Here is a 17,715-nt window from a genome sequence, read left to right as displayed (position 1 = left end):
TATACCATGACATTACAAATCCCTGTACTGTATGCTATAAGGACCAGGTAAGTGCGGCTGAAGAGTTGTGTCTGGTCAGGGGCGTAGTTAGCAATGACCGGGACCCATAGGAAGTTTATCACTGGGGCCCTCTGCTCCCCACATGGTATAACGTCCCCTTTACTGGAACCCCTACACCGTATATTGGCCGCTTATTAGTTCCCATACAGTATACTGTCCTCATTAGGGGGCCCCGATATAGTAAGGGCCCGCATTTCAGTAAAAAAAATTGGCTGTAACCTGCTAGAGTAGTCCAGATGATAATGGCCTATTAAAAAAAATAATCACAGGGCCCTTAAGGTCACGGCCAGTCAGATGGGTTTAGCCCTTTAAAGTATAGAAATAAGGAAACCTACCAAGGGACTCCACATCTTTGAGCGGGTTCACTCCAGGAGACAGAATGAAGAATATTGGTGTTGCCGGGCTGGTCTCTTCATAAGATTTGGCTATATCAGGACGTGATCCCTCCACATACTTTGACCCAAGTTTTTCCTCCACAAAATTTCTGTGAAGAGATGGACATAACAGATACATGGAATACAGTAAGAAAGTACGTCTCATATTATACACAACTAGAAATATGGGATTTGAGACTAAAAGATTACTTCAGATTCTCAACTCAGTGCATTAACTATACAGAATACACACGTGCACCCCAGTCTGTGCTTTCAGGTTTCTGTCTTCTGCCGACAGGAGGTGGAAACCCGGCAGACAGTTTACGCCTTTGAGCGCCCATGAGCGTTTTGTGATCTCCGTTTTGTGGTTTCAAATGAATGGGTTAGAAAAGTGACTGCCAGTTTCCGTCTCATGTCCAGTTTCTCGGGCAGAAGACAAAAACCTGAAAGCGGAGACCGGGGCGCAGATGTGAACCCACCCTGACTTGGTGTGTACACTGGTAATTGATCTTATTGAAATCTTTCTTATATGCCAGAAAACTGATCTGACATGGCTAAAATTTTCAAAAGGATCTGAAAGACAACCCCATTACAGAGAATAAAAACAATTCTGGAGCAACTTTCCATAAAGCTGTACATTTTGATGTCACTCTTGGAAATAATAATAAAATAAATAAGTTGAATTTACTCCGTGTTACCACGTCCTTACTAACATGATGTGTCCATACACATTGTGACACTGTCGAACTCTCAAGGAAAAGTGTAACACTGAGTTGTCAATTTCTTTATACATTTTCCAGTAGAATGGCTTAAGGCAAACTCTTGGAGCTCCTTACAAGATTTCTCAGGAAAACTCATTGTACTGTAGGTAACAAACCTGATGGCGTAGGTCATTCTGTCCGGACGAAGCGCTCTTAATATAACCATTTTTTGTAAAGATGTCTTATTTTTCCACTCCTGAGGGAATCTCTCCTTCTCCGGACACTCGGATTCCACCAACTTTTTCCATCTTTTTGCTGATCCCTCAATATCTCTGTCTAACCCTCTGAATTCATCCAGCAAGGAAATCATCTATAACAAATCACAAGATTTTATAATATAATATATTCTTTGTGCAGTACATACTAGGTATAGCCTGGTATGGTTCTGTAGTGTTTCATGCATGGCGTGATTATTTTATGCTGCCAGTCTCCCCTGGCATTGTCTTATCTCTCTGAGGACAAAAGGATCAAGGAGTTGAAATTTGACTTCTCAGTCCTGATCTCCCCAGATCCATCGGAGTTGAGAGACCCCATACACACTACATGATCGGCAAATCTTGTGGAAATTGGTGGGCTCGGCAGATACACATGACTATATCTATACCAGTGTATAAGACATCTTAAAGGAATCACTATTCCAAATACAACATGGTATAGATATTTAGAAAGTGGGGTGTTGAGGTATGACAATCTCTATTCTATGACTGCTGGAATTTCTACATAATAATATTATTGTGCCCAATAGGCTGACCCCTACCTTGATGGCGCTCCATGACTGGACTGACAGGAAGTCAATTGGACTTTGGTATACATGATCAATAGGAAAGCGAAGCAAAAGGTCCAATTCCAAAGAATCTATTTCCTTTGATTTCAGGAGAATCTTTTGGTAGAAAAGGAAACAAGGAAAGGTTATCTACAATAAATCCACTCTTTGCTAAGTCTGATAACCTGCACATGCCTATATATTCTGCACCTGATGGTAACTCACCCCATACTCTATATAAAGTGCAGTGTCATTTCTTACAATGCTTTACAGTTCACACATATACTGTACTTGATATACTTCTAGACCTTGGGCCTAGGGCAAAGCCGACTATGCATGCCTGCTGGCTACAAGAAAATGGTCACTTGCATAGTATTGTAAGCGGCCATTTTATTGTGGCCGACGGGCATGCGCAGTCGGCTTTGCCCTAGAAGTTTGAAGCCAACCCCCTGGAAGAAGACACGTGAAAACCCCGTCCCTGAAGAAGATGGAGGCGGCACTGGAGAGTTCTCTCGTAGCACTGGGGACGCCCCCAGTGCTGTGAGAGAACTCATTTGCATACCGGCGAAAAACGGGATATTAACCGAACGGTGGGGCAGAGAAGACATCTAAAGGTAGGATAAGAATAGCCTTTCTTAAGGCTATTCCATCGTGTCAATGAGAAAATAAAAAGTTTTTAATGGTAGAATCCCTTTAAGATGTTAGTTGAAACAGCTATTCCTGCTGACTTCCTTATAAACATTCACACTTGGATTGGCTGATGGTAGATGTATTTTCACTGTCACTGTCAGACCCCTTCTGGCAGCAGCTTATCTCCTGTGGCCACAATGAATCAAACCTATTAAAATCTATCATGCCCTGTTTTTCTATGTTTGCAGGGAGTCTGTCAATAGAACCCAGTATATCAACCCAGCCCCACAGGTAGATAGGTTGGGGTCACCTGAATTATACAAATCAAAGCAAATCAAACAAGCTTTATTGGCACGTCCGAATAGATATTGGCATTGCCAAAGCTAGTAAAGTGGGGGCGGGGAGTTGGATTCGGGTGGGTGAGTGGAGGGTATGGGGGGGTGGGGGGGTTGGTTTGGGGTATAACAGTCCGTGGAGTCTCATCTTCCTCTTAGTTGGTGACCGCTATATGGGGAGGTGGGGTGGGTGGTTTGGGGTATAACAGTCCATGGAGTCTCATCTTCCTCTTAGTTGGTGACCGCTATATGGGGAGGTGGGGTGGGGTGGGTGGTTTGGGGTATATACTGTTTTATCCTTGTGAATTGCTACCTCTGTTGCTGAGGTCTCTGCGGGGTTGATATACTATGTTCTGGGGAAAGATTCCCTTTAAGAATCTCTGTGGGAAAATTGTGTTCAACAATGGACACCCTCTCTATACCTCAGTACTCTTTGTATCTGCATTAACCAGCAATAAGGTGGGTAACTACTGTACCTCCATTCCACTACTAAACTACACTTCATCTTGTGACCTTATAGGACTATAAATAAGGTTATGGCCCCGATAGTTTCACTCATTGTGGTTATAGATTTAATTGACTGTAAGGAACAAACAGAGGAAAAATGGGACAGTCTGGGCGACTGAGTGACAGATAAATTGGCGCCATCGAGAACTAAAACTGCAGACAGGAAGAAGCTATTACCTGGAAAAGATACGGAAAAGCCAGGAAGCAGCGGAGCTTACAAGACAATCTGTGCACACACTCACTGTATACAAGGACTTATTACTGCCGTCTACTTTTAACTTGAGTTGCGCTTTGAAGATGTATTTTATATAATGTTGTGCATAGCTTTTATACTAAATTAACTCATTTCTGTCTCCTGACATAAACCATTGCAAACTATTTTCTGACAAAAAAATAAATTACCTTGACTAGTAAACTATAGCATAACGGGTTGTTGAGGGCTAGTCCCACTATTATCCATTTGATGTTCCTGGTATGGCTGCTCATTCCATTGAAGTGAATTGGGGTGAGTTGTAATACCAGTCTCAGCCCACTGACAAGGGAGGCGCTATTAATCCACCAAACCCAGAACAAATTGTTAAGTTGTAACACATTTTGTGAATGAGAATTTACCTGAAATGCGATCTGAGATAGGAATGTAAGCTTATCCTTTTCAAAGAGTCCCTGGCTTGTGTATAGAAACGCCGAGTAGGTAATGCACTCTGTAAGGTTGGTTACTCTCTCTTTGACATCTTCTGATGGTTCTGCTCGCCCAATGGCTTTATGGAAAACTACATTAAATGCCTATGAAATATATAATAGTGAATGTCTTTGGAAAAGCAAAAATAAGGATAAAATCATTGCAAATCTTTCAGTAAATTTTACTTGTTCAACAATACAAACGAATATACCATAAGTAACTTAGTAATACATTCTATCAAGGAAATATGCCTTCCTGCTTTCCTTCATCCTTTTCCCTCCTAAACTCTTCACTTACTCTCAAGACAGTCTATGAGTTTACAGAATGATCAGATTACATGTGATCATACAGTAGAAGTCTATGGAGAGGAGAGGGAGGAGTTCATTTTTAAATAGCCAGCAATAGTGCTTACACCTTATATATAAACATAAGGTAAAAATTTAGGTATGCTTTACTGATTCTGGTCTTCCCATTGACTATATCCATTCGGCACAGTCCATTCTTAATCCGTCAAGGAAATACATGTCCTTTCAGTGTTAAGCAGCTGAATGAAATGCAGCAAGGCTATTGCTACAAATGGAGCTGCAATGAGGATGCCAGGGACAGTTTATTACCCCAGATCGCTGTGTACACTGCACTAAAAGAGTGTATGACCACATAGCTATGACCATGAGTAGCCATGATAGCTGCAATGCTGAAAAAGAAAGTGTAAGAAGCTCCTCGGAGAGCGGGCTGGGGAGATATACTCACTTTTAGCGAGAACTGGTAAATGGGATTTATTTTACTGAGATCACTCATCACAAAGTAAAGCAGTGCCGCCCTGGCTGCTGCAGGCCTGTAGTGTTCTCTGGCTTCATTAATTTTTATCTCATTCTCTTTTGCTTCAACCACCTGTCAAATAATAAAGACCCTCGTGAAACCAGAGAGACATGACATTGGTATTTCTGCACAATGCCTATAAAGAGACTTGGACATCTTGCCAATAAATGTTCAAACTTCTGTGAATTTCAAGGCAGGTTATCCAAAGAGATGCTGGAAATATGGAAATTATCAATTTATCAAGATAAAAACTTTACATGCAGAATAGAGAACAAAACTCCCTCATTCTGCTAATCAGTAGAGATCGACATGTTCGGACCCCCCCGAGCTACAAGTTATCTTCTATCCTATGGATGGGATAAGATTGGAATACCCCTTTCACAATTACATTAACAAATGTAGACAATTTACCTTAATCTGGATTTCAGCAGCTGTTGTCTTAGTTGATTCAAGTTTCTCCACAAGTTCCATATCACCCAAAAAGTTTCCCTCTGCCGCTGAGAGGCGGATCAATAGCTCGTCTTCCAGACGCTTCAGTTCTATCTTGAATTCATTTTGCTGCTTTGTTAACATGGACTGAAACGACATGAGAAAATACATAGTAATTTGGGACCTAAACTTGCAAAGATAACAAGATTGCATAAGTTGCCTGGAAATCATGTTGTGGTTATCCAGATATTTTGTATCATATCTTTGTTGTCAACAGAACCAGAGAAGGACTTGGATATTCCCATTACGAATAAGCTAAAGAGCAGAGCTATACCTGAGCTAGCATTCTTACTCCTGTGCAGACTGTATCTTAGTGGAGGGATATCTCTCCAAAGAAGGGAAAATGGGGGACACAGCCCACTTACACAAGATATGAATTGTTCTAAGCTATTAATGAATGAACAGGTGTATATGCTGAACCCCTGTTTATGTGATATTGGTTACATGAAGTCTATAATATACTTTTTGAAAGCCTCCTATTTTTAGGGCACATGCTAGAATTTTAGAATTATTTATTAAAAGTTATGTTTTAGGAATGCTTTCTTACAGGGCTTTGCATAAAAAAGATTAAAACCCAGGGCCCCAATGTAATATTACAACTCTCTGAAAGCCTTTTAAGTCCAAATCTAGAATATGGAATTGGAGTTTTGGACGCCATATTCAAAAAATGATAAAGGAGAATTAGAGAGAATTTATCCACAGGCATACTTCAGATGTAAGGTCTCTCTTATAATGAGAGGTTACAGAAATTGTGCTTCTTCAAAGTGGTAAAAAAGAAGCATTAAGGGTTCATTTACACTTACGCTTGGTGTCCGGTTTGTGCATTCCACACTGGGTTTCCATCCTCAGCCCCGGTCTGGACAGGGGATGGAGACCCAGTGGTCAGCTTTAAATCCCATTCACTTGAATGGGTGTGTAAAGGTGACTGCTGGTGTCTGCCTGCGGCCTGTCCACGAGAAAACCGTTTTTTTTAGCCGGACACAAAATCCTGCATGTCTGACTTTGTGTCCGGCTAAAAAAAAATAGTTTCCCCACAGACACGCCGCAAGCGGACACTGGTGGTCACCTTTACAAACCCATTTAAGTGAATAGGTTTTAAAGCTGACTGCCGGTTTTCCGTCCCCTCTCCAGTTTTGCCGGAGCTAAAGATGGAAACCCAGCGGAATGCACACACTGGACACCAAGCGCAAGTGTGAGCGAACCCTAACGCTAAGGCCCCATGTGGCATCCTGCAGCAAAAAAGCTCTGCGGTAAAAACCACAGCGGCAACGCATCGCAGTTCTTCCCGCAGCGCTTTAGAAAGAATGTTTTCACAGCTTTACTCTGCGGACTGTTTCAATTACACCTATGGGTAAGCCACCAGCGTTTCTGTAGGTATAATTGTTATGCTGCTATTTCCAAAACCGCAGCAGTTTTGAAAATCTCGGCTTGTCCGCAGCACAGTTTTTACCACAAAGTGGACATTGGATTCGCTTGAATCCCATCCACTTTGTACTGATTGTAAAATGCCACGTTTTTTATACAGACACAAAAGTATGGTATACTATGTTTTTATGTCCATTAAAAAAAATTGGAAAGCAACAATTTTTTTTTTTTTTTTTAACATTGATGTCATTGGAAACGAATGGACATCTATTTCCTTTTGTTTTTGCATCTGCTTTTTGAATCAGTTTTTTGCATCCGTTAATGTGATGTAAAAACCGTGATCTGAATAGAACCTTACACGTACAAATATATACGTGGTCAATATAAAGAACGGGCACATAATTTATTCTATCCAAGAAGTGTATGAAAGACTAGGAGACATTCTGTATGGGAGAAGGATTGGCGGTTTAGGCATCTATATAAGAAGTGGTTCTTTACCGAGTAGTAAAGCTATGGAATGGCCTACTCCAAGAGGTAGTAATGAGAGATGCCAGATCAGCATTTGTGAAAATTTAGCTATACCATTTTGAGTAATGGCTGATGTTTTGATCGTTTTTATATAAAAAAAATTTAGGGGAAGCAAAACGGCTTTCACTGTATGATAAGCTTATGAAATGTTGATAAGGTCTTAGCAAATTAGATGAGCATGTGTATTTTGTCAACCAGACTTTTTATGTAACTATGGACTGTTAGGGCCCCTTCACACGGCGTAAGCGCACCGCTCATGTAGACACATACAGTGAGGCAAAAAAGTATTTAGTCAGTCACCAATAGTGCAAGTTCCACCACTTAAAAAGATGAGAGGCGTCTGTAATTTACATCATAGGTAGTCCTCAACTATGAGAGACAAAATGAGCAAACAAATAAGTATTTGGTCACCTACAAACAATCAAGATTTCTGGTTCTCACAGACCTGTAACTTCTTCTTTAAGAGTCTCCTCTTTCCTCCACTCATTACCTGTAGTAATGGCACCTGTTTAAACTTGTTATCAGTATAAAAAGACACCTGTGCACACCCTCAAACAGTCAGACTCCAAACTCCACTATGGTGAAGACCAAAGAGCTGTCAAAGGACACCAGAAACAAAATTGTAGCCCTGCACCAGGCTGGGAAGACTGAATCTGCAATAGGCAACCAGCTTGGATTGAAGAAATCAACTGTGGGAGCAATAATTAGAAAATGGAAGACATACAAGACCACTGATAATCTCCCTCGATCTGGGGCTCCACGCAAAATCTCACCCCGTGGGGTCAAAATGATCACAAGAACGGTGAGCAAAAATCCCAGAACCACGCGGGGGGACCTAGTGAATGAACTACAGAGAGCTAGGACCAATGTAACAAAGCCTACTATCAGTAACACACTACGCCGCCAGGGACTCAGATCCTGCAGTGCCAGACGTGTCCCACTGCTTAAGCCAGTACATGTCCGGGCCCTTCTGAAGTTTGCTAGAGAGCATTTGGATGATCCAGAAGAGTATTGGGAGAATGTCCTATGGTCTGATGAAACCAAACTGGAACTGTTTGGTAGAAACACAACTTTTCGTGTTTGGACGAAAAAGAATACTGAGTTGCATCCATCAAACACCATACCTACTGTAAAGCATGGGGATGGAAACATCATGCTTTGGGGCGGTTTCTCTGCAAAGGGGCCAGGACGACTGATCCAGGTACATGAAAGAATGAATGGGGCCATGTATCGTGAGATTTTGAGTGCAAACCTCCTTCCTTCAGCAAGGGCATTGAAGATGAAACGTGGCTGGGTCTTTCAACATGACAATGATCCAAAGCACACCGCCAGGGCAACGAAAGAGTGGCTTTGTAAGAAGCATTTCAAGGTCCTGGAGTGGCCTAGCCAGTCTCCAGATCTCAACCCTATAGAAAACCTTTGGAGGGAGTTGAAAGTCCGTGTTGCCAAGCGACAGCCCCAAAACATCACTGCTCTAGAGGAGATCTGCATGGAGGAATGGGCAAACATACCAACAACAGTGTGTGCCAACCTTGTGAAGACTTACAGAAAACGTTTGACCTCTGTCATTGCCAACAAAGGATATATAACAAAGTATTGAGATGAAATTTTGTTACTGACCAAATACTTATTTTCCACCATAATTTGCAAAAAAAATTCTTACAAAATCAGACAATGTGATTTTCTGGATTTGTTTTCTCATTTTGTCTCTCATAGTTGAGGTCTACCTATGATGTAAATTACAGAGGCCTCTCATCTTTTTAAGTGGTGGAACTTGCACTATTGGTGACTGACTAAATACTTTTTTGCCCCACTGTGTACACGTGTCCAAGCGCGGCGCTTCAAAACAGAGCCCATTGATATCAATGGGAAGTGCACGTATATGCCAATATACGCGCGCTTCCCATTGAAATCAATGGACTCTGTTTTGGAGTGCCGTGCTCGGACACGTGTATATGTGTCTACATGAGCGGCGCACTTACGCCGTGTGAAGGGGCCCTTAACCTTCATCAGTGTCAATATCTTGCATTAATAAAGAAGGATTATACGGTGATGTCTACACTATAACGTCTACTTTACCTTCAGGTTCTCCAGATCTGGTCTTTCAATGCTGACCACATCAGCCAGTAGTTGATCTTCAAGTCCATCTGTAGTGACTGTGAAGTTTATGAGGGTGGTCTGAGCTTGAAGTTCCGGTTTATAATGTGGATTTGCGAGTTTTGTATGAAGGATTAATCGGAAGTTCTTGCTGTACTCACATTCTTTGTCTCCTATCTTTATATATCTGTTGAGGAAAGCCATTCATGTTATGTAGCTATTAGCACAAACTATTGTAGATTAACTAAGAACAATCACTAATCCTAAAAGAATATCATGTTGTAGGATTCTTAGGATTCTCCAAGTCTCTCCTCATGCAGATTTATATTCAGGAATACTGTATAACATTTGGAAAAATCCCTGAGATAGGCCTTATATGGATCAGTTGTACAGAACTGCTTCTGACGCCGGTACTATACGCTAGGTGTCCCTAACCACCAGTCTGTGAACCAGGACTGGGCCCGTATGCTATACACAACAAGGGGCCATAGCCAGTTGTCTCCGTGGCCTGTATAGTGGCTGGATGCCGTCACTGCAGCTCAGGGAACCGTATAGCCTTAGGCCATCGCTGACTGTAAGAAATACCATAGAAAATAGCCAAGTAAATTACAGATGTAATACAGGTTGCAGGACGGATTGCTCAGACAGGTATATGTATCGATTTATGATCCTCACGATCATTCCAGTAGATCATAACTTGTATAATTACAATAATCTGTAGTATTACATTTCCACAGATATTTATTGCTTCCACAATGACTTCGGTGAGACACAATATATAATGACCTTGAGTATCTGCCTAGTGCTAGTGACAGAAATGAAGGATCTGGGACACATAAAGCCAATGCTTGGTTGCTCTTCTGTTACTTTATGGGTCTATGACAATAATATTAATTAGTCTGGTGATAAATAGAGATTAGGAGACAACTGCTCTTCATATACACAATACAGAAGAACTTTATACTGCAGTAAAACTTTATAGAACAATACTAGTGTAATGTACGTGTATATGACCCTTATTAGTTACATTATTACTTTTATATAGTGACTGCCTTTATTTACTTATCAGATGAGGCATGGCCGACACTACAAAATATAGGTGGTAGACAAATTCATGCGGCCTGCTTAAAGGCACTAATATGCAAATTAGTTCTCTTCCAAGAGAAGGAAAGCTGCCCCCTAGTGGCCCCTACTTGAGGTAGCTACAGAGTAAGGTGCTTGGTTAGTTCTGTATCAATGATGCAATAGAACCCCAAAACGGCTGTCTTTTGGATAACAATTTGACTAATCTCCTTAGTTATGTTGAAAAGCCTTGGTCGGACACTTATTATAGGACAAATATCTCCACTAGGAGACAGCTTTCCTTGTTGTGGAGATCTAATACATAATATTTTTCCCAATGAACATCATTTGGTGTTTAAGACTCTCTTGCCAGCTGTAGTGGTCTTTGCAAGGAAAAACAGTACCGCCCTTGTCAGAAACATAAAGGCAAACTAGACACTGCAAGATGATCCAGCACATGCTTATATGGAAGGAACAAAAGGAAGGAAAGGACACCATCCACAATGGTCAGGTTTTACAGGAAGCCAGTTTATCCATCAGTATGTTTTTGGCATGTGGCAGGAATCTGGATGGGGGATGGGGGGCAAAAACATACAAATGCAGATATTGCTCTTGGTCAGATTTGATCTGAGGACCACTAACCACTGAGCCAACACAATTGCACCTGAAAGTTTGTTGTTCTCTTATGGTGCGACCCACTGACATGTTACCCCAGCTACCCAGGGTACTAAAAGGATCACGATTTTAGGAACATTCCTTCGCTCTGTAGGAGGTGATATACAGGTACAGATTGTAGGAGCAGGAAATCTGTTCACTGGATGAGGCAACATCTACTAAGGTCAGGCCAGGTAGATGAGCCATACAAAATATTTGGAGAGAACAGAGGAAAACCTCCCCCAAGATGTCAACTGGTTCATTAAACTGGTGTGTTTCAGCAAACAGCTGGTGGTGAGGGGCATAGCTATAAGGGGTGCTACCGTGTTTCCCCGAAAATAGGACACCCCTGAAAGTAAGGCATGCGGGGGGTTTCTGTTGAATTGCCTAATATAAGGCACCCCCCGGAAATAAGGCATGCCTAAAAATCTTTGCAGCCAACTGAACACTGTGTGATGTGCTTGGTGTGCAAAGGAAATCCGGCTGCTGCCTCTGCTGTTGTGTCCACTGTCCCTGCTGCTGTAGGATGAGCTCTCCCAGCTCACCCCAGAGACAGAGGCAGCAGCTGGCATACAGAAGAGGCAGCTGTCACTGAATTGAGGATCGCTAAGCCCTGCCTACGAAAGACCTGCTAAGTCCCACCCCCGAAGGCTCGCTAAGCTCCGCCCACCACTGCTGGGACGAACAACAGCACCAGCGCTGCTACGAAGATGGGAAAGGTAAGTAGGATACCTTACCCCCCCAAACTACCTACAACCAGCAGTCATGCTGACGCTCCGCTAAGGAAGTGCCGGCATGCCTGCCGGTTGTAATCGCCCGAAAATAAGACAGGTCCTATATTTAGGGTGACAATTTAATATAAGACACTGTCTTATTTTCGGAGAATCATGGGTACTAGGCCCTGAACCCTAACAGGGTTCCTGAATTATTCCTCTGCCACATCAAATATACCACTATTCTAAATTGCACAAGATGGGTATGGGTCAACGTACAGATTTTGTATTGGGACACAGAAGTATCCCACATGACAGCAAAGGCACATGGTCATCATCACCACACCCTCAGGGGCTTAAGTTATACTAACACCCCATTGTGTAAGCAAAACAGGTGCTGTATATGTCCTCACTCTATGGGAACTTTAGGTGACCTGGAGCCAGCTCTGTGTCAAGCACCATATTACCGTTATCCCATTGCGAGCATTTCCTGGCCAGTACCTGGTGATTTTCACCACATCACAACCACATGAGCACTGCTACACCTAGGACAGCGCCCTTCCCCATACTCCAATCTATTATCATGTCATCTATTACACTTACTACACACAGCTCCCTAAAAACCCCTCTCTCGTAAAACGTACAGAACTTCCAAACTATTGAATGCACTTCACCCTATCATATGAAGTTCCAGAATTGCAGGTAGCCACAGAGCGGTATTACTATTTTCTAAAGCCCTTTTACAGATCAGTCCCGTAATATACGAGTCAGAACATTTGCTTTGGAGTGGATACAATTCAATAAATATTTCCTGCTAGGCTTTTCCACTGTCAATTGATATCATAAGACATATTTTATTTTAAATTAGTAGTGTCTAAAGCGCAGTAGATTTAATTATTTGTAATTGCCTAGTTGTTGTCAGTATGTGGCCATTTTATGACACCGGAGTCTACAGTGTGGGTCAGGTTCAACTGTATATCTTTTCAACACAGAATTAATGTACTATTGATAGAACCATTACTGGAACCAAATTAAAGTCTGAGCTGATGGATTGGTCCGCAGGGTGCTGTCAGACATGAAAGGAGTAATTAGTATTCATTACTTCATACTCCACAACATTCCAATTATTAATGAACTTCAACTGTTGGACTGCACCAAATATATCACAACCATCTATTTAGCCATTATTTCAAAGGAGGAATTTATATCTTGGCAAGCCATTAAGAAATATCCAAAACTGTGATATTCTATATTGGATATTACTAGGAGTTGTGTAGGATGTGCATAGGGTGATAAATATTTCATATTGTAAAAAAAAAAATAAAAAAAATAGCTCGTATTTCTATGAATGTAAATGTGACTTAATGAATAGCTTAGAGGAAACCATTAAAGAAATCCCTATTTTCCTCTCTGCGTTATAATAAATGCATCCGCCGTACACGTACAGTGTGCTCTTATATGTTATAATACAGTTTTTATTTCTTGTAAAGATAATTGAGAAATGACTTCCATATTCCCCATGTAAAACACTACCCTCCACCTGCTGTAAATGTCATCACAGCCAGGACACTTGATTTGGGTCTTCTGATGTCAAATTATTTATTCAAAGGGGTTTTCTCATATAAGTGGCTTCTCCTCGACTATCCTTCATAGGATAGAGTATAATCAGTCAAACCGCTCAGACCCCAACATTCGTCCTCCATTCAGAATGGAGTGGTGGGCTGAGTGCTGCATATATATTATGGAAGTCCTAGTTATTAGTATATATTATTCTATAATGTACACTGTATTGTACTGCAAATATATTATGGAGTGGTCAGGGGTGAACCTAGCCTTTTTGCCGCCTGAGGCGGACGACAGAAAGCCGCCCCCCCCACAGCCCGCCGCCCCCCTTCCCCCCTTCCCCCCCAGCAAAAAGGATAGGTTCACCCCTGACTCTACAAAGCATGTAGTAAACAAATTGTTTCAATTTTTGGACCCCACCCTGAAGTTCCCCGTTCTTCTTAGTCCGGTTCAGTCTTCAGAGTGCCCCCTGCGTAGGACGCAGGCACACGTCAGGTGCGGGCCTAATTACGTGGTCCCAGCGTGTGGGAAGGAGGGGGAGGGCGGAGTGGAGGGGGTGGGTCGGAGTGGAGGGAGCGTGGCGGGCAGCATTAGCAGGCAGAGAGCAGGCAGGGAGAGGACCTGCTCTCTGCGAAGCGTGAGGGGCGGCCGCTGGAGCAGCGCTGCGTCCACAGGGCCGCCCCAATCCACCGAGACGGTGACGCTAAGCCAGTCCAAGACAGCTTGTCCTGGACTGGCTTAGGTCAGTAAAAATGCCCCCCTTCCCCCGAAGCCCCGGCATAGCGCCGCCTGAAGCGGTCGCTTCAGGTCGCCTCATGAGAGGTGCGGCGCTGGGAGTGGTGGGCAGTGGGCTGAGTGTTGTACTTTGGCTATCTCCAGTATGCCCATTGAAATTATATGATCGGTGTCAAATGTCCCCATTCTCCTGGTCAGTGAGAGTTGTCGCCCTCCCCGATCTGCAAGTTATTCTGTATCATATGGGTAGGGTATAACTTGCTTAGATGGAAAAACACCTTTTAGGCTGAGGCCCAACGCAGCGAGCCATAGTCAAAAAGTGCAGAAGGAAAAACTGCAACAGGGGGCCACACGGTGGCTCAGTGGTTAGCACTGCAGCCTTGCACTGCTGGAGTCCTGGTGTTCAAATCCCGCCAAGGGCAAAAAAACATCTGCAAGGAGTTTGTATGTTCTCCCCATGTTTGCATGGATTTCCATCCCATATTCCAAAAAGATATACTGATAGGGAAAAATGTACATTGTGAGCTCTATGTGGGCTCACAATCTGCATTAAAAAAGAAAAAAGAAAAACTGCAACGGAAACTCATTGCGATTTTTCCCGCAGCAATCGTCACATTTTATGTTTCAATGATACTGCTAATTATAAGTTCCGGCATTTCCGTAGGTATAATTGACATGTTGTGATTTACAAAAACATTTTTTTTTTTAAAATTGCAGTGTGTCCAGAAAAGCACAATGAAAAGATGCTCCAGAATTATTAGAAGTTGAATTCAAATATTTTATAAAAGAGAACCTTTTATCACCGACCCCAGCTCCAGTTCTTCTTAGGATCTCTTAATAGAGACTGATTCAGACAGAGCTTTTCTCTCTAGCCCCACTGTTCCTGAGCAATAAGTGCAGTTAGTTTTGGTGCCTGATATACTATTTAGCCACTGTACTGTCAGGTGGGCGGTGTCAGGAAGGAGCAGACAACAGGTGTGATTCAGAGCTCCCATCAGTGGCAGCCAGTGTTAGAGCTCAAAATCCCACCCCTTGTCTGCTCCTGCCTGACACCGCCCACCTGACAGTACATAGCATACCAGGCACCAAAACTAACTGCATTGATTGCTCAAGAGTGGAGGGGGCTAGAGAGAAAATCTCAACTGTGACAGAATCAGACTTTAAAATACTGGAGACACAACAAACCTTAAAGTGATTTCCCAATGTAAACATCTTATCTATATTATAGAATAGGGGGATAAGTTACAGATCATGGGGTTCCTAATGCTGGAGACTGCTCCATCCCCCTGTTCACAAGAGCAAGGGTTGTATGGTTCCCGTAAATGGAGTAGACATTGGCCAAGCATACCCGTTTCTATTGAAATGGATGGAGTGTGTGTGTGGGGGTGTTGGTCCAACCAACTATCCATTTAGTATGGGTAGCAAAACATCCCTGTTATTGTGATCAGTGGGGGCCCCAGTGGCCTGTAGCCATGTACACGTATGTCAGCATGATGCTTTGGTTAATATGCTTACTGTGCCAGAAATGAAACTGATCTAATACTGTTGAATACACTATTTTATTTTCTGGTTATCATATAAAGCTTTTATCATCATCCTAAGAGATATTATCGTCACTTGTAGACCACATCTGATGAAGTCCCATAGACCAAAGGGTCTTAATTTCTGCAATATTTGGAAAGGAGTAAATAATGGCTTTGATTTGAGAATGTGCTGAATTTTGTACATACAAAAGTATTGAACTAGATCCATCTAGTAAGGATCCTATTTCCTGTAATCCCATGGAGGTCCTAGTTTTTAGTATACATTATGGTATATTATATACCGTATGCTATTGTAAATGTATTATGTGTTTGTATTTACATATTACAAGTATACAGCATTCCATTCACATTTGCGATACGTGTAAAAAGTTATTTAGTTATTTTTGGTTATCGCCACTGCTGAATGGTAGAGATTACTTATGGGGTCTGGATTTCTATTTATTTTTGTGCACATAAGCTGTGGTAACGTGCAGTTATACCACCAGATGGCGCATGGACAGGGGAAGAGAAATTTCTGCTCTAATTTTTTTTGCTGTTTTCTTTCAAAAGGCATTTTTGTGAACATCTTACATTAACATCTAGGTTTTTCTACTTGATAGATGACAATAGTGCAGACCCTGTCAAAATTCACTTTCCTGGGAGAACCAGCCACATGGATATCTACATTTACGCTCTCATCGTGGAACTATACGTGCTTTGACAAGTGTTGGGAAATGTTTTATTAAGAAATGTATTTCCTCTTAAACACCATCACATTCACAACGCACTGACCAAAATAATTTCCAGGAGATGGCAATTACAGTCAGCTGCAAGTGTCAGTCGTACCTGAAGAATCATTCTCAATGCTTGAAGTGGTTGTGAACAGTATATACAGTCTCAGTACAGTATATACAGTATACAGTATATACAAGCCATATGTAAGAACGTGTAAGCATGTATCTTTCCCTTTATGTGCGTCTTGTGTTCTATTAAATAGATGTAAGGCCCGGTTCACATCTGCATTCGGTATTCCATTCAGGGAGTATGTTTGGGGATCCCCCGAATGGAGTACCGAACGCATTAAAAAGTGGTTAGCTATGAAAGCACACGGACCCCACAGACTGGTAATGAGGTCTGTGTGTTTTCCATGCGTGTCCGCACGGAACATGCAGAGAGGACAGTACTTCAAGCAGTACTTATCTGTATGATTTCTGCGGACACCGCGCGTAAAATGCATGGACCCCATTATAGTCTATGGGGTCCATGTGCTCTCATAGCTAACCACTTTTTAATGCGTTTAGTATTCCATTTGGGAGGTCCCCATGCAGACTCCCCGAACAGAATATTGAACGTATACGTGAACCAGGCCTAAGAAAGAGAGTTTATGTTTAACCCAGCTGGTGCTGGAGAACTCTTCTGTGGCTATATACAGTGTAAAGCAGCACTTCAACATCTTCAAGACTTGTTTGGATCTATAGAACCGTGTACACAATCTGGTCTAGTCAAGTGCAGTCACCTGTGTATAAGTAGGCTTCAACTATTTTGAAGCACCCAAACAGGACAGAAAGGCTACACTATAATAATACTTACCGTCCTCGTTTTATAGTGTTTCTTCCCAAAAGAGGGTCAAGTACAGGGTCAATGGTGTCATCCAGATTTTCGATTAACACAATATCACCTGATGCCAACGCATTTTCAATTGTATTCAGATAGCTAGAAAAATAAGTAACAGAAAAGTAGAAGTGAATAAAGAATTTTTTAAATTGAATTCTAAGCCACATGGGCATAACAGTGTCACTTACATTAAACAGAATTAAAAATGTGAAAAATAATTTTTATCATAGGGATTCAGGACCAAATAGCAACCTATCGGGAATCATCCTTATTTCTTTATCTGTGTTACGCTAGGTTCACACCAGTGTTGTGGCCTCTGACGTTTGGGTTCATCGGGGAACCCTAACAGCAGACAGGCGGCTAAAACAGCGGTTACACATGGACACTGGCGGACCCCATTGACTATAATGGGGTTAGTTGGGTGTCTTGTTGTCAAACCGAAAG

At 42.1% G+C, this 17,715-nt stretch overlaps 1 protein-coding gene across 1 annotated transcript in view; it reads right to left on the bottom strand.

The window, feature by feature from the left end:
- The window catches only part of DNAH11 (dynein axonemal heavy chain 11), a 180,764-nt gene that overhangs the window by 10,926 nt on the left and 152,123 nt on the right, over positions 1 to 17,715 (bottom strand). Inside the window, exons 66-73 of the mRNA XM_075271484.1 lie at positions 17,248 to 17,370; positions 9,390 to 9,594; positions 5,340 to 5,504; positions 4,860 to 5,000; positions 4,043 to 4,213; positions 1,953 to 2,075; positions 1,312 to 1,505; positions 396 to 544 (exon numbers count right to left, since the gene is read on the bottom strand). Of these exons, the coding sequence (XP_075127585.1) occupies positions 396 to 544; positions 1,312 to 1,505; positions 1,953 to 2,075; positions 4,043 to 4,213; positions 4,860 to 5,000; positions 5,340 to 5,504; positions 9,390 to 9,594; positions 17,248 to 17,370 (1,271 nt within the window). The remainder of the gene's footprint in view (positions 1 to 395; positions 545 to 1,311; positions 1,506 to 1,952; positions 2,076 to 4,042; positions 4,214 to 4,859; positions 5,001 to 5,339; positions 5,505 to 9,389; positions 9,595 to 17,247; positions 17,371 to 17,715) is intronic.

Source organism: Leptodactylus fuscus, chromosome 4, assembly GCF_031893055.1.
Source record: "Leptodactylus fuscus isolate aLepFus1 chromosome 4, aLepFus1.hap2, whole genome shotgun sequence".
In the NCBI taxonomy this organism is placed as follows: Eukaryota; Metazoa; Chordata; class Amphibia; order Anura; family Leptodactylidae; genus Leptodactylus; species Leptodactylus fuscus.
The sequence above is the reverse complement of the archived record's forward strand: the minus strand, read 5'-3'. Positions and strand labels throughout refer to the sequence as shown.